The 23,455-nt window shown below is 40.2% G+C and overlaps 1 protein-coding gene across 1 annotated transcript in view; it reads right to left on the reverse strand.

Moving 5' to 3' along the window:
• The window catches only part of MYBPC1 (myosin binding protein C1), a 167,299-nt gene that overhangs the window by 1,346 nt on the left and 142,498 nt on the right, over positions 1-23,455 (reverse strand). The window contains exons 30-34 of the mRNA XM_060114235.1: positions 20,977-21,136; positions 19,945-20,081; positions 18,108-18,294; positions 16,151-16,209; positions 5,390-5,605 (exon numbers count right to left, since the gene is read on the reverse strand). Coding sequence (XP_059970218.1) covers positions 5,390-5,605; positions 16,151-16,209; positions 18,108-18,294; positions 19,945-20,081; positions 20,977-21,136 — 759 coding nt within the window. The remainder of the gene's footprint in view (positions 1-5,389; positions 5,606-16,150; positions 16,210-18,107; positions 18,295-19,944; positions 20,082-20,976; positions 21,137-23,455) is intronic.

A 23,455-nucleotide genomic window follows, 5' to 3' on the forward strand; every position in this document is an offset into this window, starting at 1 on the left:
AAAGAATTTTTTCTGTGATGCAAAATTACATGAAATTCATATTTCTGTGCCAAGAATAAAGCCATATATATGCCTTACATATTGTTTATGACTGCTTTCATGCTCCAAGGGCAAAGTTCAGTGGTGTAACAGAGAGCATATGGCTCGCAAGCCCTACAATATTGACTGTCTGGCGTTTTACTGTAAGAAAGATTAGCAATCCCTTCCTTAGAGCAATGTAAGGGTGTCTGCAGACCAAAACATGCACTGAATATACATCTCCTAATCTTTAATGTGAAAAATGATGCTACAAATGCAGGAAAGCAATCAGAAAGACAGAGATCCACTTTCAACTATGTTGGTTTTTTGTACAGTAAACTTGGAAATACCTATCTTTTAACTTAGTGCCATGAGTAAGCCAAGGAAAAGTCCTTTTCCAGGTAAATACATTTAACTATAGCACAGATAATTTCTAATATACATGAAAAACATCAGAAAGAATGAAAGGGCAAAAGGGCAAAACACCTTTTTCCCGTAAATGGGAAAAAGGTATTTCCCTCAAATAAAATCCATATTGAATAGTACCCAGATCATATAAAGAATTCCTAAAAGTCCACAAGAAATAGAAAAACAATAAACTAGATTTATGTTCAGATATCTATAACAAAACCCCCAAAACGTGGTGACATAAGCAAAATAGAAGTTTATTTCTCTCTCACATAAGTTTAGAATTGACAGCCCAGGACTGGGATGGTGAGTCCATGGTCATCAGGAACCCAAGCTCTTCTGTCTTTCTGCTCCAACATCCTCACTCTGACTTCTACCTACAAGGTCATCTCTTGGTTCTGAACAGGCTGCTGTAGTGCCAGCCATCCTATTTGTATTTCAAGCAGCAGGAAAGTGGAAGAGGGTAGGAAAAAAGCTGGATGCCACTCAACTCAGCCAGCAAAGTAAAATGCTTTTTCAGAAGTCCCAAACAACAGCTGTACATACCTCCCACTGGCCAGAACTTAATCACCAGCCTACCTAAGTTCAAGTGTTATCAAGGGAAAATAGATGGGTACAATCATTTGGTAAAACAGTCTGGCATTATCTGGTAAAGTTGACGTGCACATACTCTGTAACATCACAATTCTGATTCAGGAGTGTATCCCAGAGAAATTCTTGCATGTGTCCTAGGAAACACATATAAGACCATTCATAGCATCTTTGTACAGTAACCAAAAGCTGTAAATAACCTAAATGTCTACCAATTCTGAATGGATAAGTAAACTGTGGTATTTTCACATAATTTAATATTATTTATCAAGTTTAATAAGCTATGCTTATTAACATAGATAAATTGCACAAGCATAATATTGAATGGCAAAAAAGCTTACAGAAGAAATGCACACAGTATGATTTCATTCATATACAGTTCGAAGACAGGCAAGATTTTGTGTTTAGGAATACGTACATATGTGGCAAAGCTATGAAGAAAAGGAAAAAATGATGAATACAATTCCAGAGAGTCATTACTCCTGGTAGAGAGGAAGGAAGATGGGATTGTGGAAGGGCACACAGATGGCTTCAAAAGTATTGGTAATTGTATGAGTTAGGATACAAAACTACAGAGGCTGAAACAGGATAGATGTTAATTTTTTTTCTCACCTAATTGGGTAGACAATCCAGGGCTGGTATGGCAGCTCCAAGGTGTCAGGGACACAGATTTCTTCCATTTTATTAGTCTGACAACTTAGTGTGTTGCCCTTGTCCTTGTGGTCAGAAATGGCTGGCCACAACTTCCAATCAATTGGAAGAGGGGGAAAAGAGGGGAGACCCTGTGTTCCTTTCCTTTTAAGGGCATGGCCTAAAGATGCATAGATCACCCTGCTCTCATCCCATTGGCCAGAACTTGGTCACATGGTTACATTTAGCTGCAAAAGAGGCTGGAAATGAGGTCTTTAGCAGGCCAACCATTATTCCAGCTAAGAAATTTCTATTGAAAAGTGGGGGAATGAATACTGGAGTGTCATCTAGCTGTCTCAACCACAGTTTTTAAACGAGATAATAGGAACATGGTATTCATTTTATTATTATTTATGCTATATGTATGTGTAATCCTTTTCTTTTGCAAATATGGAATAAAAAGTAGTAAAAGTAACAAAAATTTAAAAAGCACATCTTCTTTAACACTCATGCTCCTAAGCTGCTTTTCACCTTTCCCACGGTTTTTATTTTTTGGGGGGTAGGGGGGAGCGGTTGGTGAATTTTTGGAAATTTCAAATTAATTCAAGGCGTATCTGTCTAATGTCAAAGAAAAGTAGATTAGAGATTTCCTATTATTTTACTTCTTGCATCATGGCTTCCTTTGATTATCATGGTTTATTACATAGTGATTGATATATATATAAAATTTTTCCTTTTCCTGAACAAACATGGCAGCTTACATTTAGGCATTACAGTCCTATACCAGGAACTGTTCTGAGCATCAGGAGTTATTTCATTTACTTCTCACAAAAATCCTAGGAAGTGGGTAGCATTATTAGTCCCCATTTTGCAGATGAGGAAATTGGAACACAGTGAGGTTCAATAACTTGCCCATGATTGCTAGAATAGAGATACAGCCAAGATTCCAGCCAATGTAGTCAGAGTCCAGAGCCTGCACTCCTGCCTATGGCTGAATGTCACCTAATAAGTTACATATATTAAATATCAGACTTAGATGAGTATTTTTGTCAATATTAAGCAGTCTTTTTTCTATATATCATCTTACTAAATTTACTAAAATTAATGATACATTCCCTTGCTCAGAGGACTTTGGTAAAGTCCAACCTCCCTAGCTTGGCATTCTAAGGTCCACTCTTCTTTTCCAGTCTTATCTCCCAAGTGTCTCTTCCCTCACTCCCCTCCCTAATTCCAATGCTCCAGCTTCATGGGTCCATTAGCTGTTCCTAAACATACCAAGCACTTCCTCATGCCCCCCCCACTTTGCTCCCTGGGCTTGGGCAGTACCTTCCATCCCTTATCACCCCTAAAACATTGCTTATCAGTCAAGGCTCAGCTTAAATTCCTCCTTCTCTGAGATGGCCTCTCATATTCTTCCAGTTGACCTCTCCTGCTTTCACACAGAGTACTTTGTACCTTGTGATCCAGTCTGTCTTGGGGCACTTATTTATGTACTGATCTGCTACTTGTCCAGCATCAGAGTATCAGGACCACATCCCTGCACTGAGTGTGTTCTTGAGTTCTTGGCACCCAGCAGACATCCATACTTTTAAAAACTCTTTGTTTTGAAATAGTAGATTCACAGAAAGTTGCAAAAATTGTACAGAGAGATCCCTTGTACTCATCCCCCAGCCTTTCACAATGTCTTACGTATCCACAGTACAAGAGGCATCCACAAGTTTTTAGTTGGTTGCTTATCTTGGTTTTACTACTGGTTCTTTTTGTGTAACTTGCACTCACATTTCAAATCTTCTTCCTCAGCATCTTCAACATCTAGACCAACTTCCCACAAAATGTTATAGTCTCATATAGCCACATTAGGCGTAAAATAACTGCTTCAAAAAGCCCCTGACTTTCATTGGTCTGGAAAAAGGCATGGATTGCAATCAAGAAATCACCTGGCTAGATTTGCAGAATTTTATCATTCAGGGAGTCAAGCTATCTGTGTAAGGGTTTAGAGCTTTGGACCCACAGGCTGGAGTATTTAGGAAGATTAGTATAGTTCTGTGGTATATACTTGCCTTTTCTCATTTACTTGCTTTGGTTTATTTTGTTTTTATAGTTTTGTACTTTGTGACTCTAAAGTCTAAATTTTATAGAACTATGGAACCTTAGTTCCATACATGAGCAGAATACAGTTTTCATTTTCAATAACAGATTGACAAAAACCTTTGCTGTCTTCTCTAGAAATGCTTAATTTCTGGAACAAGGTCAGAAAAGCAAATTTCACAACAGAATCCCTCAGATGTTGTAACTGTGCTTTTTATCTGAAATTGCAAAAGTGATTTAGGGTTGGAAATTGATTTCCCATAGAGACACAGTTCTTAGCATTCTGCCCTATTTATATCCTTTAACTTTTATTTATTATCCTTTTCTGAGTTCACATCCTACTGCTTTAAAATGTTTTCCATGGTATGATTTGAGGAGCACTAGAGGGAATCTCCTTCCTCAAAAATTCCTTCTTCAGCAATCTGAGGTGCGTAAAGCCCTACAATGAGTTATACCTATTTTGGGGTTGGGGCTTTTAGGATAAGCAGAGTAGGTCAGACTTCCATGTTAGGTTAGGTCATTATAAAAAACACCTTAGGAGGGCTTCCCTGGTGGCGCAGTGGTTAAGAATCCGCCTGCCAATGTAGGGGACACGGGTTCAAGCCTTGGTCCAGGAAGATCCCACATGCCGTGGAGCAACTAAGCCCGTGTGCCACAACTACTGAGCCTGCGCTCTAGAGCCCACAAGCCACAACTACTGAAGCCCATGCGCCTAGAGCCCATGCTCCGCAACAAGAGAAGCCACCACAATGAGAAGCCTGCACAGAGCAACGAAGACCCAACACAGCCAAAAATAAATACATTTATATTAAAAAAAATAACACCACCTTAGGAGTGATGCTTTTATCAGAATGTCTTTGCTCTGAGACACCTGAGAGAGAATGGCCCCAAATAAATAGCCATGCAAGGAACTTGCAAGAAAGAGGGCTGAAGCTGCACTCCCAACATGGTCGAGCACAGGAAGCACCTGGAGATTCTGTGATAATTCAGGTTCTGAGTTGGCGGATCTGGAGAGAGAGCGGAGGGAAGCGTTTTCATTCCTAACAAGCTCCCAGGTGATGCTGATGCCGCTGGGAAGCGACCACATTTTGACTGATGAGGGACTGAAGCATATTCAGTCTTAGGAGGCTTGGGTGGAGGCACAGCTGTGAGCAGGCCCCAGGTGGAAGGGGGGCGGAGCAGAACGAGGAGACACACAGGGCTGAGGACAATTAAAGGATAAGAAAGGCCAGGCTGGCTCACTTAAGTTTGGTTCAACCTGTTCTTTCCAGGGCAAAGAAGGGATATATAGATAGATATTAAAATTTTCTATTTTATTTTTCTGTTTTATATATATATATATATATATATATATAACTGATTATATAATACCATCTACAGTGGAATTGAGATCTACTTGTTGGTCCTCAGTGAGAGTGTTTGTTGTTCATTGTTGATGAGTCTTTTCTAACCTTCTGCTGTGCTTCCCAGACTGGGATACCTTTAGCTCCCTGACAATATGCTTGGAACAACAGCCGTTTGAAGATCTGGGAAGGAAAAAATTACTTTTCTATTAAATAAACTCATATATCATGGAGAAGAAGGTAGCATGTGGATAAACGTTCATGAGTAGCGTGTGAGGGGTGGTGGCAGTGACTTCACGCTGGGCTCTCACATCCTGTCCAAAGTTCTCCTTTCTTCTGCAGAGAGGAGGGCTGTCGAGGTAGACAGAACCTGTGACAGAGATAATGCCCGCGAAGCACCGAAGCAGGAGCTCTTTTCTTTCTAGTGTTGATTTTCTCGTTGCCGTCTCCTCTTTCCTTAGTTCCTTGTCTGGTGAGGTTGTTTCTGCCTTCGTTTCTGTCTCGCGGCTCCTGACTGCCCCTCCCCTCTGTACAAATAACAATGTGTGGGTCTGTCCTTTCCTCCCTCCTACTTGACGTTGATCTTGGCCTTGGCCTTCACTGAGCCCTTTCTTGCCATGCCCTCCCTGTCTGTCCATCACCGTTGCTTAACTTCTTCAGGGAGTCGAGTTACTAAAGGCAGACTCTGGGTCAAAGTCCATGCTGGCCACTGTGAAGACTTGACAGTCATGGAAAGACCCAGGAAACAACTTGTCTCACCGATGAACTCCCGCTTCTACTGCTAGATAATGTTTCTTGAGCCTTAGCTAGGAGCTATTAAGAAGCACATAAGGGCTTCCCTGGTGGCGCAGTGGTGGAGAGTCCGCCTGCCGATGCAGGGGACACGGGTTCGTGCCCCGGTCCGGGAAGATCCCACATGCCGTGGAGCGGCTGGGCCCGTGAGCCATGTCCGCTGAGCCTTTGCGTCCGGAGCCTGTGCTCCGCAACCGGAGAGGCCACAGCAGTGAGACGCCGCGTACCGTAAAAAAAAAAAAAAAAAAAAAAAGAAGCACATAAAAATAACCCCACATATAGAGGCTCTGTCCTTTCTTGGCAACCTCCACTATTACCCTACCTGCCTCTAGCTCAGTGGTACTGCCCAGGGCAGGAATGAGAACTGAGTTTACAGTGAGCCCCCTTGGACACTCAGGAATGAGGCTGGGATGACCAGCCCAATGGCACTTTAACCCACAGCTTGCAGGGGATACATCATTTGGCTCTCTAGTGCTTGGAATCTTCCAAATGACCACATGACTTCAAATCAGCTTTGGTTTATTTTGAAACGTGGCTCCCTTCCAATTACTCCTCATCCCAATTGTCCAACAGGGACGCATTAGAAAGTCTGAATAGCGGCTCCTTTCTTTGCCACAGTGTTGCTGGTAACGCCTAGTTATTTTTTCTTTCTTTCTTCTTTTTTTCATTAACTTAAAAAACTTTTAAGCCAAGGTTTTTAAATTAGTGTATAATATCTTTAATGTATTTTCTTGGTCTCCAAGACTAGGATGAAGGTGAGAGGAGAAGGCTGGAAGGATGAAATCTCTTGCCTGTGGATAGCTGTGTAAGTGCTTATCTATGAAAAACAGAGACATTCTCTCTAAAGCTATCGCTTGGGAGAAGTAGTAGTTATGGTCAATTACGCACTTGAGTGCAAGGTTTTTGCCTTTAAAGACGTGAGACTGCCAGTGCCCCAAGCCACACTCTGACTCCCCTGGGAGTGTTTAACTGCCCTGTCACCTCCCTGGTGTTTTGTCCTTAGTAATCAACTCCAGATAGAAGAAAAATATTTATCTAGGTCAGAGGCTACTCCAGCCAGTGCATCTGGGGACAGAGAGAGAGATCATCAGGTGAGTTTAAGAGGGTGATGACAGCCCTTAGAATCAGGAGAATTGGTCATTCCATTAGTGCGTTTGTTTCTCTCATCCATCTAAGTTATCAAAATTTAATTACAAAGGATTATATAAATACCTACACGTAGCAATCAGCTAAATCTTTGGTGCAAGGATGGTAATTAGTGACCCAGCTAAAATAAGGAAATAAAGATAGAGTTCAATTTAGAATCAAGTAATGTTACAGGGAGAGTTGGTGAGAAGACTGTCTGGTTTTCTTATTCCTTATTCTACTCCTACTCCTAGGAAAAGAAGGCCAAATTTGTATTTCTAGACTTCCATTGAAAGGAACTGAAGAGAGGAAGGAGATGGAGGGTCAGGCCTGGAGTCAGGGGAGAAGAAGTGGTGACAGTGGAGAGGTGAGAGAGATCTTGGTAAAGGGGAGTGAGGAGGGGACCAGGAAAGGGAACAGAGGTAGTTGGGGGCTGGCTGACCCCCTCGTTTTTATAGCTCACGTACATAAATGTTTAGAAGTTATAAATCAAGCTAACCAATGGTTAATAAAATAGTTGTATCCTCCAGTTTTTTGGGGGGATACCCTCATAATGACCTGGAGGCCTAGATTTGAATGTAGAATTATCCAAGTCTTCAGAGATACTTGCCAAAGTATTGTGGCCCACCGAGGCTCAGGTCTCCCTGTGCTTTCCGCCCTGCTCCCTTCTGCACCATGAGGGGTCGCAGGTGCACACAGGCAGATGCCCTGCCTCATGCACAAGCTCGGTCACATCCTCCACACCCCAGCTCCCTGACAAACAGCTGCCTCTAGGCCACCCATTGGGCCTCGGGGTATATATTCTGGCCACTTGGTTCTTCCTTGGGGGTTTGAACTCAAGGAAAAGGCCCACAAAGTCTTTAAAAGTGGACTTGGACTTTAAAAGTGGACAGTCTGCAAGAAGCGGGGTGTGGTTCATAAGAGTTCTAAGTATGCACATCCTCTTGGCTCCATGGCCTCCCTACTTTGTGGAGGGAGATATGGCTAGAGGAGGGCCAGAGTGAGGCTCTTGAAAATATAGAGGTCCCTCTTGCCCAGGTCCAAGGCTAATACTAAGTGGTAGAACCGTCCAATCTCCCCACAAAGAACAAGTTTAAATGTAGCAGATAAAGGGAATTCTCTGGTGGTCCAGTGGTTAGGACTTGGCGCTTTCACTGCCATGGGGCCCAGGTTCTATCCCTGGTTGGGGAACTGAGGTCCCACAAGCTGTGCAGCATGGCCAAAAAAAAAAAAAAAGGTAGTAGGTAAATAGCCAAGCTGTGGCCTTGGAGGTTGAAAAACCACAGGTCCACACTTGTCAAGGAAGTTTCAGAGTCACTTGTCTTTGGCTGGACTCTAATGGGTTGGACCATAGGCATCCTGCAGTCACCAGTATAGCCTGAAGACCAGAGGCCTTTCCTTCTCTCCATTTTCTAGGCACCAAGAAAGATTCCAGTTGACCCAGGGCCTGAGATAGGAGGACCCAGAAGGAGGACAGAGAGAAGTTCTCAATCTCTCTGGCTAGTGGGGAGCTCAGAGTCATAGTTAATTTGATTTAGAAAAATAAAATCACGTGGCATGTCCTGTGCTCCAACCTAGTGTGATACATGCATTGATAATAACAAATACATAAACCACATTATCCAATTTCTGAATCCTTATGGTGTTCTCCTATGCCTGCAGCCTGCTCTGTACATGTGCTTCCCTTTGGGTAGTAGTCTTGTATATTATCAATTTCTTGAAGGCAGGAAGTGGCTTATTTCTCACTGAGTTCCTAGCTGAATCCATCACAGTGCCATGCACACATCAGACATTCAAGAACTCATTTGTTGAGTTGAATAGAATGTTTCAGAAATCAATTTAAAAATGAGTGGTTGGGGCTTCCCTGGTGGCGCAGTGGTTGAGAGTCCGCCTGCCAATGCAGGGGACATGGGTTCGTGCCCCAGTCCGGGAAGATCCCACATGCCTCGGAGCGGCTGGGCCCGTAAGCCATGGCCGCTGAGCCTGCGCGTCCGGAGCCTGTGCTCCGCAACGGGAGAGGCCACAACAGTGAGAGGCCCACATACAGCCAAAAAAAAAAAAAAAAGAGTGGTTAAGCAGTATGGTATTGGCACAAAAACGGATATATAGATCAGTGGAACAGGATAGAAAGCCCAGAGATAAACCCACACACCTATGGTCAATTTATCTATGACAAAGGAGGCAAGAATATACAATGGAGAAAAGACAGTCTCTTCAATAAGTGGTGCTGGGAAAACCGGACAGCTTCATGTACAAGAATGAAATTAGAACATTCTCTAACACCATACATAAAAATAAAACTCAAAATGGATCAAAGACCTAAATGTAAGGGCAGACACCATAAAATTCTTAGAGGAAAACATAGGCAGAACACTCTTTGACATAAATGGCAGTAATATCATCTTTGACCCACCTCCTGGAGTAATAAAATTAAAAACAAAAATAAACAAATGGGACCTAATTAAACTTAAAAGCTTCTGCACAGTAAAGGAAACCATAAACAAAATGAAAGACAACACATAGAATGGGAGAAACTATTTGCAAATGAAGTGATAAACAAGGGATTAATCTCCAAAATATACAAACAGCTTATGCATCTCAATATCAACAAACAACCCAATCAAAAAATGGGCAGTAGATCTAAATAGACATTTCTCCAAGGAAGACAGATGTCCAAAAAGCACATGAAATGATGCTCAACGTCACTAATTATCAGAGAAATGCAAATCCAAACTAAAAGGAGGTATCACCCTACACCAGTCAGAATGGCCATCATCAAAAAGTCTATAAACAATAAATGCTGGAGAAGGTGTGGATAAAAGGGAACCCTCGGAACCCTCGGAACCCTCCTACACTGTTGGTAGGAATGTAAATTGGTCCAACCACTATGGAGAACAGTATGGAGGTTCCTTTAAAAACTAAAAATAGAACTACCATATGATCCAGGAATCCCACTCCTGAGCACATATCTGGAGAAAACCATGGTTTGAAAGGATACATGCACCCCAATGGTCACTGCAGCACTATCTGCAATAGCCAAGACATGGAAGTAACCTAAATGTCCATTGACAAATGAATGGATACAAAAGATGTGGTACATATATACAATGGAATATTACTCAGCCATAAAAAAGAAAGAATGCCATTTGCAGCAACACAGATGGACCTAGAGATGATCATACTAGGTGAAGTCAGACAGAGAAAGACAAGTAACATATGGTATCACTCATATGTGGAATCTAATTTTTAAAAAAATGATACAAATGAACTTATTTACAAAACAGAAACAGACTTAACAGATATCAAAACCAAACCTATGCTTACCAAAGGGGAAACATCAGGAGTTCAGGATTAACATACACACACTACTATATATAAGATAGATAACCAGCAAGGACCTACTGTATAGCACAGGGAATTCTACTCAATATTCTGTGATAACCTATTGAGAAAAGAATCTGAAAAAGAATGAATATATGTATATGTATAACTGAATCACTTTGCTGTACACCTGAAACTAACACAACATTGTAAATCAACTATACTCCAATAAAATTTTTTAAAAATAAAAATAAAAGTGAGTGGTTAAGGATGTATTGCCTTATTCCAATGTTTCTTGGAACTAGTAGGGTTTTTTTTCTACTTCTATATTAATCTAGATGAAAACATTCATTAAGCTTTCTTTTAAAGTGAGTAAATAGTGTAATGCTTTAAAATTTTTTAATGTTGTATGTTTAGTTCCCCAAAAAATTTTTTGGTAAATCCTGTGATATAATGTTTTTCTTTAATAGAATGAAATTTAAACAAAATTAGAACAAAATTATAGGAAAGCTAATAGCAATGACAGCTTCTGATATTTTTTGTTCTTTGCAGTTTCAAAATAGACTTTTTCTTCCTCGTAGGAACTTTACAGTAAGTACCCTTAATATAAGGAGACATCATATATAGAAAAATAACATTACCTAGCATACAATACAGTTAGAGAGGATAAGTCATGACTGGGGAAACAATATTTTGTAAAAATGCTCTATAGTTGCATTTAGGCAATGTTTATAAAAGGCATAACAAATTGACCATGACTTGGCAAAACTGGTCAATGAGTATTTGAGTTAAGCAACCAGCCCAGCAGCTGCAATGAGGCCCTGACCCAGCAGCGAGCTGCAGGGACCACGCCAACAAGTTTGGCCACACTCTTGTTTGTTTGGTTTGCACATGGAGATATGGTCTTCACGTCTTTATAGATTAGCCAGATTTCTCTAATGTAAAATATCTTAGCCAATAATGTGTAAATAGGTTTCCTGATTAACATGGGTATTTACATAGGAATTGCACACATTATTATTTTGAAGGTAATTGAGAACATGGGGTGATAGCCAATATTCTTAACAGCCATAAGGCAAGATCACCAACCAAACAAAACAGAAAAAGAGGCAGCCACCAGAGTTTGGACAAGAACTCAAGTTTTCCCTTGCTTTTCCCAAAAGTACCACAACTACTAGAGTTTGGACAAGAACTCAAGTTTTCCCTTGCTTTTCCCAAAAGTACCGCAACTACTAGAGTTTGGACAAGAACTCAAGTTTTCCCTTGCTTTTCCCAAAAGTACCGCAACTACTAGAGTTTGGACAAGAACTCAAGTTTTCCCTTGCTTTTCCCAAAAGTACCGCAACTACTAGAGTTTGGACAAGAACTCAAGTTTTTCCTTGCTTTTCCCAAAAGTACCGCAACTACTAGAGTTTGGACAAGAACTCAAGTTTTTCCTTGCTTTTCCCAAAAGTACCGCAACTACCTGGCACATCCACTCCTTCCCTTTATGAGCCCCACAACTACTACCCAGGTTCCTGACTATCATCACATCTTCCCAGCTCTGATCTGGAAAGAAAGCAGAGCAGAAACTTTAAGATGCTGTCCCAGGACGCTGTGGGTCTCCCTGTAGGTCAGGATGTATTTAGCTCCTAGAACAAAAGGCCAAAAGAACAAAAGGGAGGGAGGGGAGGGAGAAAACAATAATGGTATGGTATTTGACTCCCCCTTCTCCTCCACTTCCCTAACGGAAACTTTCTCTGTAAGGTCAGGAAGAGTGAAGGATGTTGCTGAAAAGATGACAGGCTTGCACGAATGTTTCTCAGTTTCTAGATTTTGGGAAAGGTTTTCATCAGTTTGAATGGAGGCCATCAGCAAACTCTAAATCTGTAACTGCTCTGTAGTCTGCAACAGCTCTCCATCACTGTGACTAGCTGTTTTGTCAGGAACTCTGGTGGATTTGGCCAGGATGCTATGCCAGAGACATGATTTGGGTCAGGCCTGAGTTTGGTAGCATCTTGGCTCCCAGCCTTTGTCCTCCGTTCTGTCTGATCATGCAACCCGAAACACATAAACGAATACTGTGTCATTTCATCAGAAACATTTCAGATTTATTGTACCATTCATTGAATACATTTTCCCTACTGTTAAGAAAACTTGTCTGAAAGACTTTAAAAAGTCTTGTAATGACTTTAAGTGGGAAAAGGAGCACAGATCCACTGGTGTTAAGTAGGGTTGTATGAAATAAACAACCCTTCTTTGCTTAGAAAAATCTCTTAGATCAAAAGAAAGATGGGTTTTTAAGATTCTATTATGGTGTATTGTACTGTTTTTTTACTCTAGGGGAAAACAAAGCATTTAGAGCCTACTATTTTAAATTAAAATAAATGCTTTTGCTTATTCTATAGCTTGCTTTTTTTGGAAAGTACAGTGACCAAGCACAGACAACAATGACCAAAATGCTAACTTCAAATGAGATTTTGTTTGCAATTTTTAATTAAGCAATCTGTGCGAACATCTTTTTTTTTTTCTTCAACATCAGGAGGAAAGAAAACAACCACACTTGGGAGCCTGGGAGCAAAACAGAAAATGCTTTCTCATTGCAACCCGATTTCAAAGCAGTGGTGAGCAGAGCGGCAGTGCCCAGGCCCTTAGTGTTCCTCAGGATTGCTTGACTGCAAGTTTCGCAAATATGAATCAATTACGCTAGGAGGCACACCTTGCAAGAGGAGCCTGCAGAAGGAAAGACCACCTAGAAAGGACGAGAAGGAAAAGGCAAAGTCAAAACCGTCTACACGTGAGAAATCCCTGAAACAAGACTTCTTGACTAGCTGCCTGGAAATGTGACTAATTATGTTCCAGTTAGTTACAAAGATTCATTCAGTCCCTACTTGGAAAGCTTCTCCTGGGTTTAGCACCTTTAGAATCTAAAACATTTGGCATCTAGAAGGAAAAGCAAGTTCCCTGCAGACCCAGAGCAGTTTTTTATTCCCTATTATTATTTGTTCTTAAATTCCTCACTAGTTGGAGAGTGTTTATTGCTCTTTTCGAGGTTTTGAGGTTCCTCTATAGATGATTTAAGTGTTCTGACTGAATGGCAGAATAAATGCAAATCATGTTACAAATCAGTGGGAAGAACTGTTTCCAGTTTGTTAATGTTCCTTTCGATTAAGCACAAAGAGTTCCCATTCAAGCACATGGGAGAAGAAAAAAGGAACTACTCCTTTAACTTTGGCTATTCATACACTGTCAAAAGTGCAAAAATTGGAAATATTTTGTTAAAAATAGTAAAACCTGTCCAATACCTTCTGAAGGTGAGAGAAACACCTACTAATATTTCATATTTACCCTCCATGGTTCTGAATTATATTTAAAAAAATAAAAGTACCCTTCACAAGAGAACCCATGAAACCATAAAAATGGTCCTTTAGAGAAGTGTTTTACTACTTGCTAATAAATTCACGTCCAGACAAAAACAGCATGCCATTTGAACATTCTTAAAACTTCTTGAATGCAATTTGGGAAAGTCATTCTCCTTTTTTTTTTAAAAAAAGTCACATATTGGTAGAAATGATGCCACTTATGTAACATGTCCATTCCTTGATGCAAAGAGTTTAGAATGCTTGGGTATCACACATTTTCATCTACATTAAATGCTTTAATTCATGCTCTACTGCATTCAACAACTTGCTTCATGTCAACAGAAGACTGTTGTGATGAATAAGTACTAGCTGTTAATGTCAAGATACTGAAATACACATTAAAGCTACAATGTTAGGGAGTTTAAATAGTCTATTTTCATTGGGTTACATAATGAAAATCATGCCATACTCCACAGGCTTTGTATGGCTTATGACAGTCATAAGCTTCATATGCCAAAACCATATGAAAGCTTACCTTAGATGATAATATACATTCAAAAATCCTTACTGTGCTACAACTAAGGAAAAGAGAGAGAGAGAAAGAGAGAGAGAGAGAGAGAGACATGTTGTAAGCATTAATAAAGTGCTAAAACCAAAGTTGAGTACTTGTTGGATGAAATTATGGTCACGATTATGATGAGGTGATTTCATTAATCCTTAGTCAGGTGAAAAGTACAGGAAAATAGAAGCGCACGGAATGAAGGGCTGGGATCCAGTCACTTCAGAAGGATCATTAATAGGTAAAACATTTATTAATATGCACAACCACTTTGCCTGAGTAGGTGGCAAAGCCAATTCGACTGTAAAGAGAATAATTATGGTAACAGTTTCCAAACCATTAGCTAAAGAAACCCCCCTACAACATATATATATTGTGTTTTTCAACAACAGAAAAACATGGACAATCAACAAAGCATTAGTATACATATATATATGTTGAAATTCTAAAAGGCAAAATTATCAAGTGGATATAGAAATTAGACTATTCCAGAATATTGTATTCTGAACTGACTATATATATGACTGATCTAAATAAATGCAAGCCTTAAAAAAACAGGCTAGAAAGTGACCATACGTGCAATCTACAAAACTTTTAAAGAAAGAGTCCTAATTCTTTCCTCTTTCCAAAGCTGATGTTATCTCTAGGAATTCAGAGAGCAAACATTGTAAACTCAGGCATGAGCCTATGTCATTAGAGTTTACATCAGGTTGTTCACCCAGCCCCAAAGAACTTCTTAATTTGCTCTTCCAAATAGGGGATCAATCATGCATATACATATACTGTAGGACTCACTTATCGCCTAATACATTTTAGCAATGGGGCCTAGAATTTTCTTTCCTTTTAAGTTCATGAATATATGAGATAATCTTGGTCCCATGAAATTATCCAAAATGTTCAACAGATAGATGGGTTACAGACATTCTACTAGAGAATTTTTCATTGGAAAATCTTAAATATGAAAGTTTCCAAATATTGGATCCAAACAGTCCAAGTAGTTTTTATCTGTGTCCTCTCCCCATCAAAAATGCCCAGAATAGGGCCTCCCTGGTGGCGCAAGTGGTTAAGAGTCCGCCTGCCGATGCAGGGGATACGGGTTCGTGCCCCGGTCTGGGAGGATCCCATATGCCGCGGAGCGGCTGGGCCCGTGAGCCATGGCCGCTGGGCCTGCGCATCCGGAGCCTGTGCTCCGCAACGGGAGAGGCCACAACAGTGAGAGGCCCACATACCGCAAAAAGGAAAAAAAAAAAAAAATGCCCAGAATAGCTTCCCTGGTGGCGCAGTGGTTGAGAGTCCGCCTGCCGATGCAGGGGACGCCGGTTCGTGCCCCAGTCTGGGAGGATCCCACATGCTGCGGAGCGGCTGGGCCCGTGGGCCATAGCCGCTGAGCCTGCGCGTCCGGAGCCTGTGCTCCGCAGTGAGAGGGACCACAACAGTGAGAGGCCCACGTACCGCAAAAAAAAAAAAAAAAAAAAAAAAAATGCCCAGAACAATTTTTCTACAACTTAGCAACGGAAAAATGTTCAATTTTCTGAACTTCAACATGCACCTAACGAACTCACACTGGAAGCTCTCTTAAAGGAAGAACATCTCTCTCTACACTTGAAAATATTAAAGAAATGCCAAAGGATTCCCAAATTTTGGTAATCTTATATCTAAAATGAGGTCATCTTCAAATGTGGCTTTCTGGCTTTATTTATGGGAACCTGTGGTACGGTCCTTAGTTTTCTGACAACACTTATTCCTATATTACCTAATATCCTTGAATAATTTTGCCTTCCTTGTTCATGGCATAACCACTGTATGCCATGAACTGCTAAGAAATACAATTAAAAGCAAATGAGAAAGACAAGCTTTACATGCAAAGTGCGATTTCATGTAAGAGGAATGGAATGGAAAGAAGAAATATCCAGTGGGATATGAACTTATAAAACCTGTTGCTGCCCCGCCAGGAAGACTGGTTGTCCAGGGGAACTTACTCCTTGATATATCACTGCAGAATTAGAATATTTGCACCAGTATTTATTTATTCTCGGTTTACAGTCTCACCTTTTTTTTTTTTTTCACAGTTTAACTTGATTCAAGTCACCTATTATCAGATAACAATCTGATGATAAATAATCTTGGCTTTACTTTTAGGACCAAAAGCTTTTACTAATATATTACAGTTGATACCTTATTATGAATTTATATACTAGAATACATTATTTATGTTATTAAATTCAATTACTATACAATTACTATAAAGAATATAGCATTTATATGCGTAACATTATTCACTTATGGAGGACCCCAAATGTTGAACCATTTTGAAACCACCATTTTATATCATTAGCAACATTCAGGTATTTTCAAAGCATGCAGAAGTGGTATTGGGTTTTTGATTTTTGCGTTCTTGTTTTTTGGGTGTTGGAACATAAGTACCAACAATACCTTGGAACTAATAAGGAGTTTAGAAACCAGATGTGTTTGCAACTATGGCCTTAATCTGCATGTAAAGCTAATAAATAGGACTTCCCTGGCAGTGCAATGGTTAAGACTCGAAGCTTCCAATGCAGGGGGCCCGGGTCGGGTTCGCTTCCAATGCAGGGGGCCTGAGTTGGGGAACTAGGATCCCACGTGCCACGTGGCACAGTCGAAAAAAAAAAAGTTAATAAATAGCTAAAAGAACAACATTTAAATTTGTATCCACTATCTCAATAGTAAAGTTTGAAATTTTCTAAGAATATTATATGCTTTACATTTAAGAGGAAAAAAACTTAAAAATTTTCTTTCTTTCAATTGTGAATCTACTATCCTGTATTATCTGAGGATGGACAAAAATCATAACAGAGAGAATACTGGTTTTTTAAAGTTACAGAAGGAAAAAATTTTTTCGAGAAGTTTCTCTACTATATTTACACTAGATTTAGGACTAAAAAACTCTTTTGTTGTTGTTGCTATTGTTTACATAAATACCCTAAGCATTTACTACGTTTTTTCTAAAATAGATATTTATAAAGTTATATCTGACTTTTAGATTATAATTTCTTCATTATAGAGAGGTAGGAAAAGTAAAGACTTTGGTTATCACAAAATGGCAAAATAATGCAATAAAAATGAGAGAAAAGACATTAGGATCATGTCACTCCTTATCTCCTAATGGTGACTTTGATAGCTGTAAGAGTTTTCATCATATCCCAAAGTAGGCATTGATTGTCAAGAAAAAAACTTCAGGATAAAAATTATACTCAATTAATATGAAAATTGATTAAGAGGACAATTACACTGAGACTTCCCTACCACATAAATCTTTATGTGTTTTCTTTGTTTAATTAGTTGCAACACTTCTGAAAACTAGTATAAATGAAATGCATACCTACAAATGGAGATTCTCTAGTGAGATTTTAAAAGAAACGGGTTATAATATGTGTATGCTGAATTCTACATGTGTAATATTAAATACTAAATTAGCAAATTTACATATACATAGAAATTTTCACAAAAATAGTAAACTCATTAAAAATAGTTAAATTCCTCAACTGCGGTGTCATTAGGTGAGTTTTTACATGAGGCTTCTATTTATCTAAGATGGACTACATCACCAAAGTAATACCCCTTTGACTTGATTCATTGTTACCATGCTGTGCATATACCACAATTCATTGAAATTAATAGCGCTTTAGTTAACAAGAATTGCAAGAGATGAAAGTAAGCCAACTTAAAAAATCAAGTAGCCATCACAAAAAAGAGTGAGTTCAAAAATGGAAAAATGTCTTCTCTCCCCAAATCTTCTCCCCCCTTCCTCCTCTCCCCCAAAAAATGTTGGCAAGTAATATGGATTTGGCAGTAAGCACAATAATTAAATGATTTTCTTTCATTTCAGTCTACACAAGATCTGGGATGTCATACCTTTCACCTCCAGTTTGCATTCAATCTCCACTGTCCCAAGGTCATTGACTGCTCTGCAGCTGTACGTGCCTCCATCATAGGGGCTGGGCTTTCGAATCTCCAGAGTACAGACCCCCTGGTTGCTAAACATCCTGTATCTTGGGTCATCCACAATAGCAACTTTGTTTTTCATCCAGGTAATTTTGGGCTGAAGATGGAGGCAAATTAGGTCAAAACATATCTGTACTTGGCCTAATAATAGACCATCAAAGCCAGTGACAGAATTTTAAAGCGTGGCTTAGAAAGAAAATACTACATCTAAGAAGAATCCACGTCACCTTGAGAACCATTTCTCTCAAATTAAATTCTACTTAATGCTTGGCAAGAAAGCGAATGAGCAGTTCTGAAGAAGCCAGCCAGATCTGTTCAGAGGACAGCCCTGGGGCAATCTTCCCCAAGATTCAGTTCCATTTAAATTTGATCTACAGGTCCATGAGGTTAACTCATCCTGGAGAGTGTATATTGCTCAGTGTTTTTCAAAGAATCCCTGTAAGGTGTCATCACCAGCCAGTTTTCTCTACTTCCTTTCCCTGATATGCTTTTCTAATTCTTTATGGGCTGCTTATGCCTCCTCACCATTTAATCTCTCTTCTGACATCTGTTTTCATCACCTAGTGGCAATGGATGGATCTACTCCAAACAGATGATCCCAGATCAATCGCCCAGGAAGGCTACTCCATTCTGCTTGACTTCTGAACTACAGTCGGTACCACTGACTTGCCATTTCTTTTTCATTTTGTCTTCTTCTCCCTTCTGTAAATGCACACCCTCCACACTCTCTCCTCTACCTCTTACTGATTTTGTCTTGCTCAGACTCAAGAGACAGCACTTCTCAGTGTCCTTCACACCGTCCTCTTCCTCCTTCCGCCTTTCAAATGGGAGTATTTCCTGAGGCTCACACCTTGCTCCTTGACCTTTTGCTTCACTACTCTCTTTCGTTTGATATTCCTCTCTAGAGCCTTGGCTCCAAGGGGTGGGATGTAGCGTCCCCATGCTTGGGTCACCCAAACCAAGAGTCACAGCCCTCGTCTTTCTCCCAAGCTCTGGCGATGCTTTCCTCGCCTCCTGGTCATTCCTGCTTGAATGTACCAACATCACCTCCAATTAAACATGAATTCAGCATCTTCCTCCCACCCTCAGGCTGCCTTCTCCCTTTGACGTCTCTATTTCTGCTCATGGTATATGCAGGAAAAATATCACTGTTTGCAATTTTTCCAAATTCTAGGGCACTTTCTCTCAGTGCCACCCGGGGATAGACAGCTCTATGGGCAACATTCATTAATTTGCTGTTCTTTTCAAATGCCAGCAATATGAAACCTGAAATCCTTTCTAAATCTCTTCAGTCAGATGCAATCTCTCCCTTCCTGGTACTCTGTACCCGTATCACTGTACATTCGTATTCTGCCTTGCACTATAGTACAATTATTTGCTTTACACTCTTACAGAAAGCTTGATAAATCAATATCACCATCTAATTTTTCAGGTGACACAATATTACTTCCATCTCTTTATCTCTCAGTTCTTTTAAAAATAAGTGGTTTGGTTTTTCCTTAGAAAGTATCCCTTAGTTAGTAAAGAAATATAAATATTTTTTCTACATTTAAACAGTGTCCTTAATTCTCCACCAATACCACCACCCTGTACCCCCCTCCCTATCCCAGAATAAGACACAAATAGCAGTTGGAAGGTCAGTTTATATTACTACTTATAATTATGGCATAGTGAATATAAAAGAGGGAGTTTGGGATTAATTTTTAAATTTAATTAATGTGAGTAAAAAAACCCAAAAACATGGTACCTTAGGATTTCCTCTCACACTGCAGTTCAGGGTGGCATTATAACCAGCTATGGCGTAGGTGTTGACCAATGGCTGAGTAAACATGGGTGCCTCTGTGAAATTGAACTCTTCATACACTGGATTTTTGTAGATTTTACCTTAAAAACAAGCATTAGAGATATACAAATTGGCCTGAGAATATATTATTCTTAGCATACTTGACTCACGTTGAAAACTTCCCTGAGCTTAGAAAAACATGTGTGAAGGCCACAGGGCATTCATTCAGAAGGATACCAATGTACAGCCCATCACACACAGGAAAGAAAGCCAGAGGGGACATCTGGAACTGAAACAAGTATTGGGAAGAATTCAGTGTCTGGGTGTTTTGCTCAACAATGTGCTTTAACGTGAAAGTAACGAGGAAGGCCCGGAAGGACACGGTTTATGAGGAGATGAAATGACAGGGGTGGAATCCAACTTCTCTTTTCGTTGAAAAGTGGCTCTCATGTGTAGCGTCCTTGAAGGTGTCCAAGAATAAAAGTAACCCAAGACCTAAAAGTAAATGGTGACTTTTTCCTACCCCTGTGATTTTAGCCATTGAGAGACCCACTACCCAGATGCTGCCATGAATGAAAGCTTGTACATTAAAAAATGCAATCATAATATAATTTTCCTTAAAATATTTTACTTGTAAGATTAACATTTTGGTTGGACATTCTTACCATAATTTTATTTATTTATTTATTATTTTTTACTTCTTACAACAACAGAAATTTATTCTTTCACAGTTCTTGAGGCCAGAAATACAAAATCAAGGTGTTGGCAGGGCCACGCTGACCCTGGAGATTGTAGCAAGGAATCTGTTCCTTGCCTCTTCCAGCTTCTGGCGGCTGCCAGCATTCCCTGGCCTGTGGCTACATCTCCTTACCATAATTGTAAATGTGTGTTTATGATATTCTTATTCCCTTTCACCACATCTCTTTTTCTTTCTGTCTTCTCTGTCTCATCACTGAAAATCAAGGTTCCCAGATGTCCAGCCCGCTTCCAACTCACCATCCTTGGCAATCACGGCACTCTCTTTTGTCATTGTAGCATCCTCACTGAGGCCGCACATGTTTTCAGCAAAGATCCGGAAGTAATACTCATTTCCGATAACCAGTTCAGTAATGGTGGCACTGGTTCGGTGATAATGCTCGATGACAGTGAACCACTCCTGAAAAAAAAAATTTTTTTTGAGGAAAATCACTTAAAAATACACAGCTATTTCACCTGTTGATTAGAATAAATAACAGGGATGCTGCATTAACTAAGAGGAAAAAAGAGCACTAATGTTTATACTGAGGGTAACAGAAATGTATATTTAATTTGTTTAACGCTTTACAATTGATTTACACTTGACTACGTAATTTAATCTTCATTTACACATTTGACTCATTTACCCTAGATGTGGATGGAAGAAATTTTCATATATTGAGGTATGAAGAAGTCATTCTGGCTTACATGTGGTTTAACTTAAACCTTATGCTAACTAGAACAGCCTGTTTTGGGGCCTAATAAACATACATTGTACATCTGCTTTAACCATTTAAAGAAAAGCATGCACTATCCAGAAGTGAAGAAGGTCTCTTGAAGATCCAGAGAAATGCCTCCCCTTTCCTGGGACATCAATGCTAGTACTCCTTCCGTGATAAAGCTCCCTTCCTCAGGCACCAAGGTCATAATGACTTGCTGTGTATGTGCTGAACTGTCTCTTTTGGAAACCTTGAAGGAATGTATCCCTGTCATATCTGAGGTTCTTTGTTCAAACAAGGTTGAAGACTGTGCTGAAAACTATGCTTCTGTAGAGCAGTTCCTCAGAGCTGTCTGAGAGGCTGTCTGCCGGGCTATAGTCCTCTCCTCTATTCTTTTCTTTTTTTTTTTTCGGTACCCGGGCCTCTCACTGTTGTGGCCTCTCCTGCTGCGGAGCACAGGCTCTGGACTCACAGGCTCAGCGGCCATGGCTCACAGGCTTAGCCGCTCCGCGGCATGTGGGATCCTCCCGGACAGGGGCACGAACCCGTGTCCCCTGCATCGGCAGGCGGACTCTCAACCACTGCGCCACCAGGGAAGCCCCTCTCCTCCATTCTTATAGTAAATTGGTTATTGATTATTTCCATGGACAATGTCAACTACTATCTTTATATTTTCTACATTACTCTGCGGTGTCTGCCATCTATCTATCTACCTACCTACCTGCCTATTTATCTTTTGTATAACAAAGTATAATTATAGAATTTTCATGCCAACTTATCTATTCTGAGGGAGAGATGATGCTAAATCACAAAAATTAATATCACCCAATCAATTTGCCTAACATTATTACCATAGGTTCTTTCAATTCTTTGCTCAGATATTACTTCCTCTACTGTTTACCCTCTCACCACTCTACTTTGGTCATACTTTTTCACCTTAGCCTGGCTACGTTTTCTTCACAGCACTTGTTACTTTAAATATATGACATACTTACTATTTTACTTGCTTATCTGCTACCTCCCCCACTGGAATGGATACACAGTGATGGTAAAAATGGACTTTTCTTCTCACCCCTGTATTTCCAGTGCCTTCTCACAGCACCTGGTATACAGTAGGCAGCATGCACAAAATAAATGTTCATTGAATACAGGAATGAATGGATGAGCTAAAGCTATATTATTCTCTTTTTTTGACTTTTTCCTCACCATGTCAAGAAATATAGTGGTTTCAAAGTTTATCTTGCCACCAGTAGAAAACCACATTGTACTACATATGTTTAGTACCACTAATTGAGAAAATACATTTGCTGACAAAAAATTTCAGAAAGGAAAATGATTTTCCTTGCAACTTTTAGGGGCCATGATCATCTCTATATTTGGGATATTTTAAAGACACCAGACAATTGTAGTTATGCCCTCCTTTATTTCCAAAGCACTTTATGCAAACCTTTATTCCAACATTTATTATACTGTTTTATCATTTGGTTTTATGTCTTTCTGCTTGCTTAAACTATGAGTGGTCCAAGAGCAGAAGCTGTCTTTTTTTTTTTTTTTTTTTTTTGTGGTATGTGGGCCTCTCACCGTTGTGGCCTCTCCCGTTGTGGAGCACAGGCTCCGGACGCGCAGGCTCAGCGGCCGTGGTTCACGGGCCCAGCCACTCCACGGCATGTGGGATCTTCCCGGACCGGGGCACAAACCCGTGTCCCCTGCATCGGCAGGGGACTGCCGATGCAGGGGACTCAACCACTGCGCCACCAGGGAAGCCCGAGGAGCTGTCTTTTTGTTTTTGATCCACCAGCTAGAACAGTGCTCAACAAACAGTAAATGAATGAATAAATGAATGTGTTGGCATACATCATGAAAACAATGTTTATGGAAGGTATAAAGGACTATAGGAATTTAAGTGAAAAACAGCATCTGTAGCCACAGTGAGATAGTGGTGTGGTGACCTCCGGGGAAGTGCACTGCGCAGAGTGAGCATCTTCTGGTCTGTAGGTCTGCCCTTGCTGAAATGCACCAGA

Source organism: Mesoplodon densirostris, chromosome 11, assembly GCF_025265405.1.
Source record: "Mesoplodon densirostris isolate mMesDen1 chromosome 11, mMesDen1 primary haplotype, whole genome shotgun sequence".
Lineage (NCBI taxonomy): Eukaryota > Metazoa > Chordata > Mammalia > Artiodactyla > Ziphiidae > Mesoplodon > Mesoplodon densirostris.